General features: G+C 39.3%; 3 protein-coding genes across 4 annotated transcripts; 2 read left to right on the top strand and 1 right to left on the bottom strand.

The window, feature by feature from the left end:
* The first annotated feature begins 735 nt into the window (after positions 1-735).
* Positions 736-5292, top strand: cln6a (CLN6 transmembrane ER protein a). The gene is made up of 7 exons (XM_062989748.1): positions 736-823; positions 2225-2342; positions 2448-2546; positions 2968-3156; positions 3269-3324; positions 4405-4524; positions 4721-5292. The coding sequence occupies exons 1-7, from the start codon at positions 774-776 to the stop codon at positions 4986-4988; spliced, it is 900 nt and encodes a 299-aa protein (XP_062845818.1). The 5' UTR covers positions 736-773; the 3' UTR covers positions 4989-5292.
* Positions 5293-6507: 1215 nt separating this feature from the next.
* Positions 6508-9774, top strand: calml4a (calmodulin-like 4a). Of its 2 annotated transcripts, none has more exons than XM_062989749.1 (3): positions 6508-6660; positions 7052-7240; positions 8915-9774. In XM_062989749.1, the coding sequence occupies exons 1-3, from the start codon at positions 6594-6596 to the stop codon at positions 9010-9012; spliced, it is 354 nt and encodes a 117-aa protein (XP_062845819.1). In that variant the 5' UTR covers positions 6508-6593; the 3' UTR covers positions 9013-9774. The 2 variants fall into 2 exon arrangements, with proteins under 2 accessions (XP_062845819.1, XP_062845820.1); XM_062989750.1 differs by lacking the exon at positions 8915-9774 and adding an exon at positions 8079-8507.
* tex9 (testis expressed 9) lies at positions 9116-16092 on the bottom strand. The gene is made up of 12 exons (XM_062989746.1): positions 15974-16092; positions 14011-14135; positions 13826-13889; positions 13669-13748; positions 13507-13552; positions 13344-13414; positions 13079-13245; positions 12106-12188; positions 11740-11913; positions 10720-10854; positions 10472-10606; positions 9116-9714 (listed from the first exon to the last, which is right to left on the bottom strand). Exons 1-12 carry the CDS (start codon positions 16007-16009, stop codon positions 9637-9639), a joined length of 1194 nt encoding a protein of 397 aa, XP_062845816.1. The 5' UTR covers positions 16010-16092; the 3' UTR covers positions 9116-9636.
* Positions 16093-19075: the final 2983 nt, after the last annotated feature.

Genomic DNA, 19075 nt, shown 5'->3' with positions numbered 1-19075 from the left:
TGTTCCCTACATAGTGCACTAAATTGTATATCAGATAACGGATTTATGTTCCCTACATAGTGCACTAGACAGTATATTAGACAATTGATTTATGTTCCCTACATAGTGCACTAGACAGTATATTAGACAATTGATTTATGTTCCCTACACAGTGCGCTAGATTGTATATCAGATAACAGATTTAATATGCGTGCGCGTTTGTGTTGCTCTTGGCCGCTCGTTCTAGATTCCGGGAGATTTTATCTGACTTGCGGGCATCAGGGAGCCGCTATGTATATGCGGGAGACTCCCGGATGTCTGGTTACCCGATCTCACAAAATAGTTGACGAACTCTCTCTACTTCAGCTCCAGTTTTGTGTTTTGCCAAACTAGCACCTTTACTGAGACAAAAACAGGGAAATGTACAGTATTTATTTATAACTTATCTGTGAATTTTCATTTAAGGTTTAAGTTAGAGAAGGCTAGACCCGAAGAGGTAGGTGAAATCAGTGCAAAAACACATAAAAAATGCGTGTGCAGACTATAAAAGCTGAATCCTGGACATTTTTGGTGATTGGGGGATTTTTTAGATCCCAAAAAGAGGACACGTCTAAAATATAAAAGGACTAAAAACTATGCTAAGCTATTTTCTAGTCTTTCCATACTCCAGGACAGTAGGTGGCGCTGTGCATTTACGGTTAGTTCACAACCCAGGAAAGCGTTTGTTGACGGAAGAGACTCCCAGCAGAGCTGAATGTTTAGACTCTGAAGAGGAACCGTGTTTCATTTTAATAATGATTCGGAAACGACAAAGAGCAGATGGACCAATGGCTTCTTATTTAAGGTTTGCTTTAGTTACAACGCTACACACAGAAATGGACTCACTGTCCATTTTATAAGCTCCACTTACCATATACCACTTTGTAGTTCTACAATTACTGACTGTAGTCAATCTGTTTCTCTGCATGCTTTGTTAGCCCCCTTTCATGCTGTTCTTCAATGGTCAGGAATCTCCCAGGACCACCACAGAGCAGGTATTATTTAGGTGGTGGATCATTCTCAGCACTGCAGTGACACTGACATGGTGGTGGTGTGTTAGTGTGTGTTGTGCTGGAGATTTTAAACACCGTGTCCATTTACTGTCCTAGATTGTCCTACCTAGGTGGTCCACCTTGTAGATGTAAAGTCAGAGACGGTCGCTCATCTATTGCTGCTGTTTGAGTCGGTCATCTTCTAGACCTTCATCAGTGGTCACCAGCAGTGACAGTGAGGTGTTTAAAAACTCCAGTAGCGCTGCTGTGTCTTATCCACTCATAGTCCACCAACCAAAAACATCCAGCCAACAGCGCCCCGTGGGCAGCGTCCTGTGACCCCTGATGAAGGTCTAGAAGATGACCGACTCAAACAGCAGCAATAGATGAGCGATCGCCTCTGACTTTACATCTACAAGGTGGACCGACTAGGTAGGAGTGGACAGTGAGTGGACACGGTATTTAAAATCTCCAGCACAACGCACACTAACACACCACCACCATGTCAGTGGTCAGTGGTCACAGCAGTGCTGAGAATGATCCACGACCTAAATAATACCTGCTCTGTAGTGGTCCTGTGGTGGTCCTGACCATTGAAGAACCGGGTGAAAGGGGGCTAACAAAGCATGCAGAGAAACAGATGGACTACAGTCAGTAGTTGTAGAACTACAAAGTGCTCCTATATGGTAAGTTGAGCTGATAAAATGGACAGTGAGTGTAGAAACAAGGAGGTGGTTTTAATGTTATGGTTGATCGGTGTTCATTCTAATAGTAGTTGTCTGTTGTCTGCTGGGTCAATAAGTAGTTTCATATGGCACGACACCTCCATTTGTCAGTCAGATCTTGGTCACTGGACAGAGCAGGACCAGGTGGTCATTGTCCTGTGGAGCCTCCAGGCAGCCCCAGCACAAGGGGGAATCCCTACATCCCCAACGATGAAGGTTTACTGCTGTCCTCTCATGACCTGATCTCAGTCCACAGACTGTTGAACATTGGTAACGGCTTCCTTGCGTCTACTAGCAGTCCCTTCCACTGGATATTTGTCCTATTAGCCACCTGCTATGTCAATATGATAGCTTAAACAGCCATGTAAAGGTTCCACTAGTGCTGTCTGAAACTACATGGTGCAAAGTCGTAATAATTAATTCAACATGTCATGTTTATGTAACACAATGACTAACTGGTTTCTGGTTTGTATCGATTTTTTTGAACAGCATGATTGAAAGAGACAAAACGACCACATCGACACCTCAGTCTACTTTCCATTTGGACCTCTGGTTCTCCTTTACTTTGCAGAACTGGATCCTGGACTTTGGGAGGCCTATTGTAATGGTAAATTAAAATATTAAACATTACTACATTTTACCTTTGAGTTTATTATTTCTTAATATTATAATAATAATTCTTAATATAATATGTTTTTATGTCTTTTTGCAGATAATATTACCTTTGGAATGGTTTCCTCTGAACAAGCCCAGTGCTGGGGATTACTTCCACATGGCATACAACGTCATTACGCCGTTTCTCCTACTCAAGGTATTTACTATGAATATTAGTCATTGGTCAATATTAGCCAATTAGGAATTGGTGCAGGTGGTATTAAAGCTAGTGGGCATGTCCATAAGCTTAGCTGCAGAGAGTTTGATACACAATTGGCAATGTACCTGGCTGTTTTGCTCTTTCTGTGGCCAAAAACAACCAATTCCTGCACCTGCACAAAGTTTGCACCCCCCTGGTGTGCCCCGATTGCCCTATAGCTGCAAAGAGTTGCCAAATCTTTATTAATGCCTCTGGTTTATCTCAGGTTTCCATTTAAGCATATAATAACCAACACTATCCACCACTATTATGTGATGCCACTGTCAGCCTATAATTACTCATTTTGCATGGTGGGTGCTGTTGATACATTGATAAATTCAGTTGAATAACCTGATCAATGACTGCTCTGTTTTCACAGCTGATTGAGCGAAGTCCTACCACGTTGCCACGGACAGCCGTCTATCTAAGCATCATCACGTTTGTCATGGGTGCCAGCATCCACCTAGTGGGAGACTCTATTAACCACCGTCTCATCCTCAGCGGCTACCAGCTCCATCTGTCGGTCCGAGAGAACCCCATTATAAAGGACCTGAAACCCACCTCACTGGTAGGTCACCAAAATTACGATTAGTCGATTAAAATCATGTATGTTACAATTTGCTTTCTTCGTTGATGTGTTGATCGTTTGTCTTGATGAAGTACTTTTGTTTACATTTTAGATTGACTCGTTTGAGCTCCTCTATTACTACGATGAGCACCTAGGACATTGCATGTGGTAGGTAGAGCTATCTGTGTTTTACCTTAAAGCAAAGAATTTAATCAGCGTTTAATTGAGTGTGTTTAATATTAAATCAAAGGTCAGGGGCATTTCATATAGTGTGTTTTATATTAAATTAAAGGTCAGGAGCATTTAATATAGTGTGTTTTATATTAAATTAAAGGTCAGGAGCATTTAATATAGTGTGTTTTATATTAAATCAAAGGTCAGGAGCATTTAATATAGTGTTTTAATATTAAATCAAAGGTCAGGAGCATTTAATATAGTGTTTTTCTATTAAATCAAAGGTCAGGAGCATTTAATATAGTGTGTTTTATATTAAATTAAAGGTCAGGAGCATTTAATATAGTGTTTTAATATTAAATCAAAGGTCAGGAGCATTTCATATAGTGTTTTTATATTAAATCAAAGGTCAGGAGCATTTAATATAGTGTGTTTTATATTAAATTAAAGGTCAGGAGCATTTAATATAGTGTTTTAATATTAAATCAAAGGTCAGGAGCATTTAATATAGTGTTTTTCTATTAAATCAAAGGTCAGGAGCATTTAATATAGTGTGTTTTATATTAAATCAAAGGTCAGGAGCATTTAATATAGTGTGTTTTATAGTAAATCAAAGGTCAGGAGCATTTAATATAGTGTTTTTATAATAAATCAAAGGTCAGGAGCATTTAATATACTGTAGTGTGTTTTATATTAAATCTAAATCTTGTAATAATGTTATGGACTGTAGATGGTAAAACCCCCGTAATTCCTACATTGTAAACTATTAACTCACACAATTTTTTGCTTGGTGCCAAGTCTTAAACCATCCTGGCGTCTAAATGACCAAACCATTAATTAATGCTTCTTTTCTACCCTGTCATGAAAGCATGAACTGAAATGTGTTATAGACATCCATATTGTAATTTAGCATATATTTAGAAAAAATCCTGTTTTAATTAAATTCCTTTAAAGACACTTTAAAAGCCACTGGTCTTTAACTGTGTTTGTATTTTACCTCCTAAGATCATCACACAGTTGTTAGTGGAGCTAGGAGTTCAACACCATTGTTTGCTTTTTGCATTTCGCTCACAGGTACATCCCATTCTTCCTCATCCTCTTCCTCTACTTCACTGGCTGCTTCACTAAGTCTAAGGAGGAGAAGATCCCATGGTCAGGTTTACTGCTGCTGGGTCCAAGTGCCGTCTACTACTGGTTAGTAATTGTGTGCGCTCTGCTCTAGGATCACACAAATCTTGGAGCAAGTCTCATAATTACTGGTTTAACACCGTACATATCCAAAATGGGAATCTTTTTTTCTAGGAAGGAGAACTGCAGTAGTTACAGATGTTGAATAAAGCATAGAAGCGTAGAAAACATTACAACTGTAGACGTCTTTAATGTGTTGCAGGTACCTAGTGACAGAGGGTCAGATTTTCGTCCTGTACGTCTTCACCTTCTTCGCCATGGCTGCCACGGTAATGCGCCAGAAACAGAAAGGCTACGTGTTGGACAGCAATGGTCGCTTCCTCCTCTACAACTTTATTCTAACCCTGGGTTTGGTAATTGTTTGGGTCATATATTTGTGGAACGATGCAGTGTTGAGGAAAAAATACCCCGGCATCATCTATGTCCCCGAACCGTGGTCGTACTACACGTTACATATCAAAGGCAGTTAGGGTACTGGGATCATTAAGCACAGAGAGCAAACGTTGGCTGTTTGAATGAACTGATATTATGTCCTTTTATACTTGATCCAGTGTTCAGAGATTGGTTTACGTGATTCTGCCTTGAATGCTTATTAATTAAATCCTGTTTTTTGTGAATAAGTATTAATCTTTATGCTTTGCTTAGTTGCTGTCAAGCAGTAGTGCAAGCGGGTGGGAACGACCTGTTCTGAAATTGCAAAACTGGAGGATTTATGATGTTTTATGGCCTCTATTAAGCCCTGTACTGTATAGATAAAGCGTCATTCCAAAGGTATCACAAGCGTGCAGTGTTTTTTTTCCCAATTTTCCTCCCAATCTAGCCATATCCAATTTCCCAATTGCAATACGCTTTCTCTCTACTGATGCTGACCTCAACTCCTATACATTCCACTTTGCATAAAAGCGTCTGCTCAATGCTGATGTAAAAGTACTTTAAGTTGTTGCTGATTACACCTCTATGTATGAACATGAATGCATGCTTAATCATAGGGAATTAAAATATCACCTGTACATACAAAACAAACTGCGTCTTCTCTAGCACCTCACTCCTGGCTCTTGCGGAAGTCATAAATAAGGAGCGCACAATATGATATGTGGTGTTATATATCCTTGTTACTCTGGTGACGAGGCTATCAATTACGTCACGGTGTTGGACTTTAGATCATGGTTGTAAGTGTAAGGAAGGATCCTCCTGTATAGTCTACAGAAGAGACACAACCAACAATGGTAAGTACCAATAGATTCTTCTTACTACAAGATTCTTAAGTGGTTTTATCAGATTAACTTACAAATTATTTTGTATTTGATGTCGTTTTTGTTCAGGCGAAGTTTCTATCACAGAATCAGATTAATGGTACGTTGTTTTTTCTTGCTTTTGATACTGTAGTTAATGACCATTAGGCCTATTGTATTGTGTTTTGTGATTTTTATGTATGCCACAGGCACAGACCTAGTACTAAATATTTATACTGAAGCCAATTCTGGTATAAAATATGAATGTGTTGACTGTGTTGCATTGACAGATACAAACCACGTCATATAAGCAAACACAGGCAACCAAATGGCCCAACTGTGTCCCTGTGTACAATAAGGACATTGTTGAAGTTGGGTGAGGAGGAACTTTAGTGGCCTAGACATTTGAGAGTTCTGAACTCAACCACCTTTGGGGAAACATTAAAAAAAGGGCAAAATTCTCACACACACACCCCAAAATCCAATAGAAAGCCTTAACAAAAGGGTAGAAGATGTGAACTTAACTTCAGAACAATAGTCAGTAATTGTAGAACTACAAAGTGTTTCTTTTATGGTAAGTGGAGCTGATAAAATGGACAGTGAGTGTAGAAACAAGGAAGTGGTTTTAATGTTATGGCTGATCAGTGTATATGGTATTATCACCCAACCATACTGTTGGGTAGTGAACCTTTATTTTTGTATTATGTTATTTATTAGTTAAACTTAATGATGTTGATCTTCTATAATATCATGTATTTTTTTCATCTAGAATTTAAGGAATGCTTTTCCTTGTATGATAAGAAGAGGAAAGGAAAGATTGAAGCCAAGGACCTGATCACCGTGATGCGTTCTTTAGGCACCTGTCCCACCTTCAGCGAGGTGGACCGCCACTTGCAAGTCCATAAGCTAGGTAAAGTGCTGTGTTGTCCAGTTATTTAGCTTCCATACTGAAACCTTATTTACTAGCTGTAAAATGAATGATTGAGACACCCCTTGTGCAGACACCTTGACCAGCCAGCAGAGGTCGCATTCACAGCAGCAAGGAACCCGGTTGACCTTCCTTCCTCAGACACAGCCAGTTGTGTCTGTTGGAAACCTACCAATTACAATTACTAATTCTTGGGCGTCCTATGGGGGTCCCTTTAGATTTATGAGGGACATGGTGTACAAAGCAACTAATGGGCTACATTGAGTTATTGTATACCCACAATGTTTATTTATATAGCAGTTGTAGCTTATAAAATAATTGATTCATGTGTAAATCAGTAGTATAGTGTTTGTAATGGGTCTGATTTGTTCAGATAAGACGGGTGAGTTGGACTTCTCCACCTTCCTGACCATCATGCACAGGCAGATGCAGCAGGAGGACCCCAAGTCTGAGATCCTAGAGGCCATGCGCATGACTGACAAGCAAAAGAAGGGTTACATCCTGGCATCGGAGCTACGTGCCAAACTCACAGGCCTGGGAGAGAAGCTGACCAATAAAGAAGGTACGGCTGCATTGGCATTGCTAGTTTAACCCTAATCATTTAGGGTTATCATTTGACTGGAGTGAATGGTCATTAAATTACACTCATAAATTAAATGATAGAATAAATGGAATATAGGTCTGGCTTACACGAATGTAGAGAGAGAATGTGATGACATTGCCCCAGCAGATAACAGCGTAGATTTTTTCTAACCAGTAAACCTGAGACACTTAAAGGCTACATGAATGAAAAATGTTAAATTGCTAAACAAACACCCTTTGAATTTCACAGCAAATTGCAAATTACACAGGAAAAGGCTCATTTCATGGACTGTGATGCAATTTTCACAGCCTCGAATTAGGCAGGGCCTTAGTTATCACCCCTGCATTTGGTACAATTGTTTTTACTTCTCTATAATGCTTGATGATATGCAGAACACAGAGCAAGCACTCTTGAGAGCACTTCTGATCTGTGCTTTACCACAATTTGGATTTTTTTTTTTGTCCTAACAATGCTGTGCAAATTGTGGGCCGTTATAGACCCAGATGTGTGCTTTTTAGGGATGTAATGATACACTCTACCCATGATGCGTTATGATTCACGATACTGGGTTGACAATACGATTTTTTTCCCGATTTCCTGATAAATTGAAGACAATTTATGACAAAGTTTCCATTTATTATTTCTGCTTATATTTTATTTATCTAAATAATGAATGTCCTTTTATTTTTGAGGTAGGTACATAGTACAAACTTTGCAAAACGATGCTGCACATTTCCCTTTTTGTGTAAAAAAGAACTGAAATTAAATTGTTTTATTTATTTATTTATTTTTTTTACCCCTTTTTCTCCCCTTTTAGCGCATCCAATTGTTCAATTAGCATCGTGCTTCCTCTCTGTCTATGCCGAACCCTGCCCTGACGGAGGTGATCGAAGCTAACCCGTATCCCCTCCGAAACACGAGCAGCAGCCAGATGCATCTTTGCCACCCACACATCGACGAGTTTGGCGCCACCTAGCGTTGCATGCGGAGAGACACACCCTAAGGGCACCCTCTCCCATCTCTGTGTAAGCGCCTCCAATCAGCCGGCAGAGAACGCAATCGCATTCTGACAGAGAGAGACCCACATCCGGTTCTTTGTCCCACCCCCCACATGAGCAACCGGCCAATCGTTGCTCATATAGCCACTCAGCTTCGAACCGGTAAAGCAAGGCTGGATTCGATACGACGCTTCTCAGAATCCAGCCCTGGTTGCAGCGCGTTTCTTTTTACCGCTGCGCCACCTGAGCGGCCTGAAATTAAATTTTAAAACAAATCCCACTTTATATAAATAAATGAATAATACAAATAAAGAAAGTATCCTCACATAAATAAACTAAGGCTTTGTCTGTGCTTCTTATAAACTTGGAATTTACATGTCTTTTTCAGGCAAGGTTAATAGCACCAGTGAATCGATTCATTTGACATGAATTACCGATTTGAATAGTGCCAGTCGTGCATCGATAAATAACTGTCTTATGGTGCATCGTTACATCCCTAGTGCTTTTCCAAACCATGTCCAATTTATTCAAATTGCAACTGGTAAACTCAATTTGAGAATAATTATCTGCAGCTAGATTCGACTAAGTAGACTTCAGAGCTGCTGCTGAACATTTTAAAAGCATTACAATCATCTTTTCTGTCTTGTAATTACAGTGGACGAGCTGTTTAAGGAGGCTAACGTTGGTCCCGATGGACTTATTCATTATGAGGAGTTCACCAGAATGGTCACCCTGCCTCCTGTGGACTATTAAGGAACTTCGTCAGTGTCGCTCGGCTTGTTTTGTCAAGTCGGTCTTGTAGAGAAATGATATGAATTCATATTTGTTCAACTGTGTCCCATAAGATTCCAAAACAAAGCAGAAGACAATTTTATTAAGATGTTTTATTAACAAAGTACATCCTCTAGCAAACTGTATACGATTGTAAAGATACATATATATATGATTTTTCCACCGCTTTATCCCGGTTATGTTCGTGGAGGGTCCAGGTTTCCCAGGAATCATGGGGCGAAATGCAATAACGCCCAAAACAGCCACCCCAAACACTAATCTATCATGGGGCCTCAGCCGTCCCCTCTCAGACAAAGCCAATCATGTCTGTATGTAGACGCCCAACCGGCTGCTAGGGTTTTGAGCCCTGGATACCAGTGGTAATGGGCTAGCATTATAAACTGCTGGGTCACCCAAGCGCCCTATTATATAAACAAGCAATTGGAAACAGTCTGGGCAAAAAACTGAACATAATGGTCAGCTCACACCCAGGGTTTTGGTTTTGAGCCAAAATTCAGTTCTAAAATCTGTATAAACAAGTCACACCAGCCAACAAAACACATTCAGGACAGGCATCCAAAGAAACAATACAATACATGTACTGTACTATGATTTGCCCCAGTCCAGAGCTTTTATAAACTCTTCTTCTGTAAAAGACAGCATCCTTGCAGCTTCAAAGTGCATCTGTAAAAAAACACACAATAAAAACACACATTTAATGAATAAATTGTAATTTAATACTAATATGAACATGTTGTAATAAATTAAATGTAAAACATACACCATGTAAAACATGCTTTGTTAGCCCCCTTTCATGCTGTTCTTCAATGGTCAGGACCCTCCCAGGACCACTACAGAGCAGGTATTATTTAGGTGGTGGATCATTCTCAGCACTGCAGTGACACTGACATGGTGGTGGTGTGTTAGTGTGTGTTGTGCTGGTATGAGTGGAGTTTTTAAACACCGTGTCCACTCACTGTCCACTCTGTTAGACACTCCTACCTAGTTGGTCCACCTTGTAGATGTAAAGTCAGAGACGATCGCTCATCTGTTGCTGCTGTTTGAGTTGGTCATCTTGTAGACCTTCATCAGTGGTCACAATACGCTGCCCACAGGGCACTGTTGGCTGGATATTTGTGGTTGGTGGACTATTCTCAGTCCAGCAGGGACAGCGAGGTGTTTAAAAACTGATGTGTCTGATCCACTCATACCAGCACAACACACACTAACACACCACCACCATGTCAGTGTCAGTGCAGTGCTGAGAATGATCCACCACCCAAATAGTACCTGCTCTGTGGTGGTCCTGACCATTGAAGAACAGCATGAAAGGGGGCTAACAAAGCATGCAGAGTAACAGAAAGACTACAGTCAGTAATTGTAGAACTACAAAGTGCTTCTATATGGTAAGTGGAGCTGATAAAATGAACAGATGGCTCACCTTTTGCCTTTTTAAAACATCAATAAGCTTGAGTTGCTTTTTGAAACCCACGATGAGTTCGGCTTTCTGTTTCTCAAGCTTTTTGTTCTCTGCCTGCAATGCTTCCATCCTCTGCTGCTCCTGATTCACACAGTCCTACACATTAAAAAAAGGAAAGAAATGCCATACCTAACGTTTATTAAAAGTAAAATACAGTCAGATGTGTAGATTCAGTGATAAACTGTGCAGTGGTTTCAGATACTTGGTACCTTGCTGCTCTGTTTGAGCTTGTTGAGTTCTGCCTTGCTCTTCTCAGCCTCTTCCAGAGCTCTGTTCAGCCTCACCTCTGTGGCACTGTGGGTGCTGGCTGCCTGCTTCTGGGCCCTCTTTATGCTCTCAAGCTCCTAGATTTTACACATTCAAACCCACATTATATCAATAATTTTTTATGCCACCCAGGCAACACAAACGATACGATCTGGTCCCACTGTGGCTTACAAGATGCAACATAGAGCCTCCACAAGGGGGTGATCCCGTACAAGTTAATTTAGTTTCTGTGCTGTTAAAATGTGTTTATTATTCTTTTTCTCTGTGACCCATTTTTTATGAATTTTCTCCCTTTTTCTCTGAGGAGAGCGAACTGACACACGCCCCCCTCCGACACGTGTGCAGTAGCCGACTGCCTCTTTTCACCTGCACGAGGCGAGTTCATATGCGGATCGGCTTTGTGCACGGAGAGCCACACCCTGATCCGCATTATTCCTCGAGGTTGTAATTGCACCAGTTATGAGGAACCCTGGTCCGGCTTACCCACCCTGTGAACAGCAGCCAATCCCAGGCTTACCCACCCAATAGCTGCGCAGCCCAGACAGATGGCAGAGCTGAGATTCAATACGATGTATTCGAGATCCCAGCTCTGGTGTGCTAGCGTGTTTTACCGCTGCGCCACCTGAGCGGCAACTTCCAGAATTTTTTATTGGATGCGGAAATTCATGTGAATTCACAAATTCACACCCACTAAAATATCGTTAAGGCCATTTTTCTTTCGGCTACTCCTGTATTTAGGGGTCGCTAGAGCAGATCTAATCAGATGATCAGACTTGGAACAGTTTTTATGCCAAACCCTCATATTTTTATCTGGGCTTGGGACCAGCACTTAGAGCGCACCTACATGTGCATCTCACAATGACTGTTTCAGCTTCATCTCTGACATTAGCCTATCTCAGTGGCTGGTAAAAACAATGAATGTATTTATTTAATTACATAAAAAAGTACATCTACGTCCCCACCTTCTGTAACGTAGCCACTTGCTGTCGCAGACCATCACAGTTTCTGTTGGCCTCCTCGGCCAGGCCTCTGTGTTTCTCTAACTGAGCCTGTAGCACGCTGGTGGTCCTCTGCAGTCTGGCCCGATCCTCTTCCACCTCCTTCAGCTTGCTGCACAACTCTCCATTCTCATCATCCTTAAAGCAAAAGAGGATCATCAATATCATCTACACCTGTTTCATTCTATTCTAAATCTAGGTGCATTAATATGGAGTTGCCACTTTATTCAGTGTTATGCACGGGGCACAGTAATGCTAAAACAGGTAAAGGCCTTCTGCGAACTGCTACTACAACACTAGCAGCATCTCGGCCACGAAAGGTTTACTTACCTTCTTGTTGCATTCAGATGAAATCCTGTTAAGCTCTTCCTGTATCACTCGTAGTTTGGCTTTTAAGAAACGGATCTGAGCCTCTGGGAACAAAGATGGTACATTAATGAGGTGTTTCCAGCCAGTTATAAATAAAACAATTCTAGGGTCCGACTGGCACAGCTAGGCCCGGGCAATGGATCATGGATCTAGTCATAGAAAAATCATAATCTCAAATTCAAAGGCACATGTCTGTATTAAAGCAATGGAGTAAAAATGGAGTACAGCTACATTACACAGGGCAGTCAAAATTACAATGGGAATTAGTTCATAGTTATTAAAACAAACTGCCAATATTCACTGATCAGCCATCTGTTTCTCTACATACTTTTTTAACCTGCTTTCACCCTGTTCTTCGAAGGTCAGGACCCCCACAAGACCACTACAGAGCAGGTATTATTTAGGTGGTGGATCATTCTCAGAACTGCACTGACACTGGTATGAGTGGATCAGACACAGCAGCGCTGCTGGAGTTTTTAAATACCGTGTCCACTCACTGTCCACTCTGTTAGACACTCCTACCTAGTTGGTCCACCTTGTAGATGTGAAGTCAGAGACGATCGCTCATCTATTGCTGCTGTTTGAGTTGGTCATCTTGTAGACCTTCATCAGTGGTCACAGGACGCCGCCCACGGGGCGCTGTTGTCTGGATATTTTTGGTTGGTGGACTATTCTCAGTCCATCAGCATTACTGTGTCTGTGTCTTATCTACTCATACCAGCACAACACACACTAACACACCACCACCATGTCAGTGTCACTGCAGTGCTGAGATTCATGTGCTTTTTTATTTCTTGGGTACAAAGTCAACAGGCATTGTGATACATTTAAAGTGTTTAAAAGTTTTACAAAAAAAATGATTTGATTAGTAGCTCTATGTTGTGCCTTATGTACGATCTTTAAATCATTAAAAACAGACGCTATAGAAGTCCACCTGCACCCATCTCTTCTCCAGTGTTTGGTATAACATCATCCTCCACTTGCTCATCAGTAAAGTTGTCGCTCACTTTGCCCTCGATGCTGCTTATTGTTTTGGCCAGTGAGAAATCCCCAAAATCCTCAGGTACTGCGACATCATCAACCAATGTGAGCTTCTTTTTTCTGATATCAAAGAAGAACAACATTTAATCCAACTTAGGAATGTATTCTGGGACATTTTGGGTATCTGGTAAAGTGTACATTTCTTTTACTTTACTTACTGTGGTGTTTTTTTGTGATTGGAAGGAGGTCTTTGTGGCTTTAGTGCTTTTGTAGACTCCTCTGCTACTGGCTATATAATTCAATAGGTAAAAAAACACCTGTACTTAAACCTGAGACTTATGTTCAGTGTTATTATTATTATTAGTAGTAGTGTTTTAGTACCATTTCTACCCTTGCAGTGGGTGGTTTCACTGTAGCCATGGTCTCCCTGTTAAAAGACACACCAATTCAGTGCATAATAATGCATACATAGAGCTTATCTGTGTTTGAAGTCAAGGAATCAGAAAGCAGAGTAGAGTAGTGGTGGTGTGAGAACCTCTTTACCCAAATTCCTCACAGTCCTCTGCAATATTGAGGCTTAGGTGGGTTGAGATAGGCTTTGCGAGCATTTCATTTTGTCCCCTCTGGAAAATAAAACAAGCATCTTACTGCTAATACTTATATCATGCGTGTCTTTAATTTAATATTTAAGTAAACTTACCATAACTTCCTCTGCCTGTCGTACCAGCTCAGTGGTTTTTGCCTCCAGTTCTGCATTAAGCCTCCTATTATAGCAGGAGACATAAACGTGTTAGAGCACTGAAATATTAGCTTGACTGCTATTCAAATTTAACACTGTAGCTACTGCTTTGTTATGCATGTTAACGCTGTTTGCATGTTAGGTACCTGTATTCCTCTTCTTTAGCCAGCAGGTCCATTTGAGGTGGATTCTTAGCTGGAGCTGAAGCAGGTCGGTTCACAGATCTGGACACTGGAGGTCTCTGAGAGTTGGCTGACTGAGGTTTTTTGGTCTGGGAGAGAAGAACTTCGACTTAATATTTTATTTACCAATTTTACACACATACGTGGGTAGCAGGAGGTCTGAAGACTTTTCTCAAAAGAAATAAACGCGGAAGACGGAATTCCAATTCTAAGTAATGGAATAACTAGCACGGTTAAAGTGGTTTGTTGAATTAGGTCCAACTGAACTTACTACTACAATTACTACAACAATTACTCCTTCTAATATTACTATTACTTTCACATCTACTAACACTATTACTATCACTTTTACTAACACTACTAGTGCTACTATCACTTATTCTACCATTACTACTACAACTATCACTTTTACTACCATTACTACAACAACTACTACAATCACTTCTACTACCATTACTACAACTGCTACTACTATCACTTATTCTACCATTACTACCACTATCACATCTAATACCATTACTACTACCACTACTACTATCACTACTACTATTAATACAAGTACTCATATCACTTCTACTACCACTACCACTACTATCACTTCTACTACCATTACTACCACTGCTACTACTTTCACTTATTCTACCATTACTACTTCCACTACTACTATCACTTGTAATACCATTACTACTACTACTATCACTTCTACTACCATTACTACTACCACTACTGCTATCAATTTTACTACCATTAGTACTACCACTACTGCTATTGATTCTACTACCATTACTACTACTACTACTAATACCAGTACTCCTATCACTTCTACTACCATTACTACTACTAATACCACTACTGCTATCACTTTTACTACCATTACTACTACTAATACCAGTACTCCTATCACTTTTACTACCATTACTACTACTAATACCAGTACTCCTATCACTTTTACTACCATTACTACTAATAATACCAGTGCTCCTATCACATCTACTACCATTACTACTACTAATACCACTACTGCTATCACTTTTACTACCATTACTACTACTAATACCACTACTGCTATCACTTTTACTACCATTACTACTACTACAATCACTTCTACTACCATTACTACCACCACTACTACTACCATTACTACCACCACTACTACTATCACTTCTACTACCATTACTACTACTACTATCACTTCTACTACCATTACTACTAATAATATCACTACTACTATCACTTCTACTACCATTACTACTACCACTACTGCTATCAATTTTACTACCATTAGTACTACCACTACTGCTATTGATTCTACTACCATTACTACTACTACTACTAATACCAGTACTCCTATCACTTCTACTACCATTACTACTACTAATACCACTACTGCTATCACTTTTACTACCATTACTACTACTAATACCAGTACTCCTATCACTTTTACTACCATTACTACTACTAATACCAGTACTCCTATCACTTTTACTACCATTACTACTAATAATACCAGTGCTCCTATCACATCTACTACCATTACTACTACTAATACCACTACTGCTATCACTTTTACTACCATTACTACTACTAATACCACTACTACAATCACTTCTACTACCATTACTACCACCACTACTACTACCATTACTACCACCACTACTACTATCACTTCTACTACCATTACTACTACTACTATCACTTCTACTACCATTACTACTAATAATATCACTACTCCTATCACTTTTACTACCATTACTACTACTGCTGCTGCCATTCCTACCGCCACTACTACCACTATTACTAGTAAGAACATCTCCGCTAGTAGCAAATAAGTTGAATATATAGAGAAATGCTAAATGACAGATCTTAAATATAATTAAATAAATTATTTAGTATTAAGCGAACAAAACTTATATTTAATAAAACATACCCGCTGTTGGGACGCTGCTCTCGCTTTCTCAGACATGTTGTTTATCTACTGCATAGTGACTCTGTTGCTTAGCAACAACTGTTAGTCGCGCGCTCGGTTCTTCCTCCTGTGGATTTAATGGCGGTTAGCAAACCTGTTGTAGTTCATTACCGCCACCAAGTGCACGTGAATGTAGAACAACGTTGCTGTGGTATTTATAGACATAAACGATGATTTAGAAATATTAACAGCTTTTGGCATTTAGCTGATGCTTTTATTCAAAGCGACTTACACTACTGTGACATTATGTGACCTAACTAATTGAGGGTTAAGGGTTTTCCTCAAGGGCCCAACAGTGGCAACCTGACTGATGGGGCTTGAACCAGTCCAGTCCAGTCCAGTGCTTAAGGTAATGGATTACTAGCACCTTAACCGCTAGGCTACAACAGCACTAAGTCTTATCTTTATTACACCAGTGTCAGTGAGAGTGAGTGCCATTATTTATTTACATTTACATTTTTAGCAAATCGACTTACAGTTGTGATATTATACTACAACAATCACTCCTAATATTACTATCACTATCACTTCTACTAACACTACTACTACCACTACTATCACTTCTACTAACACTACTAGTGCTACTACTACTATCACTTCTACTACCATTACTAGTGCTACTACTACTATCACTTCTACTACCATTACTATTACTACTATCACTTCTATTACTACTATCACTTCTACTAACACTACTACTATCACTTCTATTACTACTATCACTTCTACTAACACTACTACTATCACTTCTATTACTACTATCACTTCTACTACCATTACTATTACTACTATCACTTCTATTACTACGTACTATCACTTCTACTACCACTACTATCACTTCTACTGCCATTACTACTACTATCACTTCTATTACTACTATCACTTCTACTAACACTACTAGTGCTACTACTACCACTACTATCACTTCTACTGCCATTACTACTACTATCACTTCTATTACTACTATCACTTCTACTAACACTACTAGTGCTACTACTACCACTGCTATCACTTCTACTGCCATTAATACTACTACTATAACTTCTACTACCATTACTACTACTTCTATCACTTGTTCTACCATTACTACTACTACTATCACTTTTATTACTACTATCACTTCTACTACCATTACTACTACTTCTATCACTTGTTCTACCATTAATACTACTACTATCACTTTTATTACTACTATAACTTCTACTACCATTACTACTACTTCTATCACTTGTTCTACCATTACTACTACTACTATCACTTTTATTACTACTATCACTTCTACTACCATTACTACTACTACTATCACTTGTTCTACCATTACTAATACTACTATCACTTCTATTACTACTATCACTTCTATTACCATTACTACTACTACTACTATTGGTTCTCTTACCATTACTACTAGTTCTAACACCTCTTCTACCATTACTACACTACTATCACTTGTTCTACAATTACTACTACTATCACTTCTACTAACACTACTAGTGCTACTACTACTATCACTTCTACTACCATTACTAGTGCTACTACTACTATCACTTCTACTACCATTACTACTACTACTATCACTTCTACTACCATTACTATTACTACTATCACTTCTACTAACACTACTACTACTATCACTTCTATTACTACTATCACTTCTACTAACACTACTAGTGCTACTACTACCACTACTATCACTTCTACTAACACTACTACTACTATCACTTCTATTACTACTATCACTTCTACTAACACTACTAGTGCTACTACTACCACTACTATCACTTCTACTGCCATTACTACTACTACTACTATCACTTCTATTACTACTATCACTTCTACTAACACTACTAGTGCTACTACTACCACTACTATCACTTCTACTAACACTACTACTACTACTATCACTTCTATTACTACTATCACTTCTACTAACACTACTAGTGCTACTACTACCACTGCTATCACTTCTACTGCCATTACTACTACTACTATCACTTCTACTACCATTACTACTACTACTATCACTTGTTCTACCATTACTAATACTACTATCACTTCTATTACTACTATCACTTCTATTACCATTACTACTACTACTACTATTGGTTCTCTTACCATTACTACTAGTTCTAACACCTCTTCTACCATTACTACACTACTATCACTTGTTCTACAATTACTACTACTATCACTTCCACTACTACTATCACTTGTTCTACCATTACTATTACTACTATCACTTCTCCTCCATTACTACCACTACTACTATTGGTTATCTTACCATTACTACTAGTTCTAACACCTCTTCTACCATTACTACTACTACTCCTATCACTTGTTCTACCATTACTACTACTACTATCACTTTTATTACTACTATCACTTCTACTACCATTACTACTACTACTATCACTTGTTCTACCATTACTAATACTACTATCACTTCTATTACTACTATCACTTCTATTACCATTACTACTACTACTACTATTGGTTCTCTTACCATTACTACTAGTTCTAACACCTCTTCTACCATTACTACACTACTATCACTTGTTCTACAATTACTACTACTATCACTTCCACTACTACTATCACTTGTTCTACCATTACTATTACTACTATCACTTCTCCTACCATAACTACTACTACTACTACTATCGGTTATATTACCATTACTACTAGTTCTAACATCTCTTCTACCATTACTACTACTACTACTATCACTTGTTCTACCATTACTAATACTACTTTCACTTTTACTACCATTACTACTACTACTATCACTTGTTCTACAATTACTACCACTATTACTACTACCATGACGTTTACTACCAACAGCTGGGCTGTCAGGGTCATGCTATTTGAGTCATTATATATGTAGTGAAATATATGTAATGTTTTAATAAAACACTTGATACTGTATTTATTTAAATGTCAGTGGATTAACTCGATGTTCAGAAGCAGTAGCATCTTAGCATACTCTGCGGTACATACAGCATTGCCATTTTGGACGCAGACCGCGTGTTGTTTGTGTTGCTCCTGTAGTGCGCACTGCGCATGCGC

Source organism: Trichomycterus rosablanca, chromosome 27 (assembly GCF_030014385.1).
Source record: "Trichomycterus rosablanca isolate fTriRos1 chromosome 27, fTriRos1.hap1, whole genome shotgun sequence".
In the NCBI taxonomy this organism is placed as follows: Eukaryota; Metazoa; Chordata; class Actinopteri; order Siluriformes; family Trichomycteridae; genus Trichomycterus; species Trichomycterus rosablanca.
The sequence above is the reverse complement of the archived record's forward strand: the minus strand, read 5'-3'. Positions and strand labels throughout refer to the sequence as shown.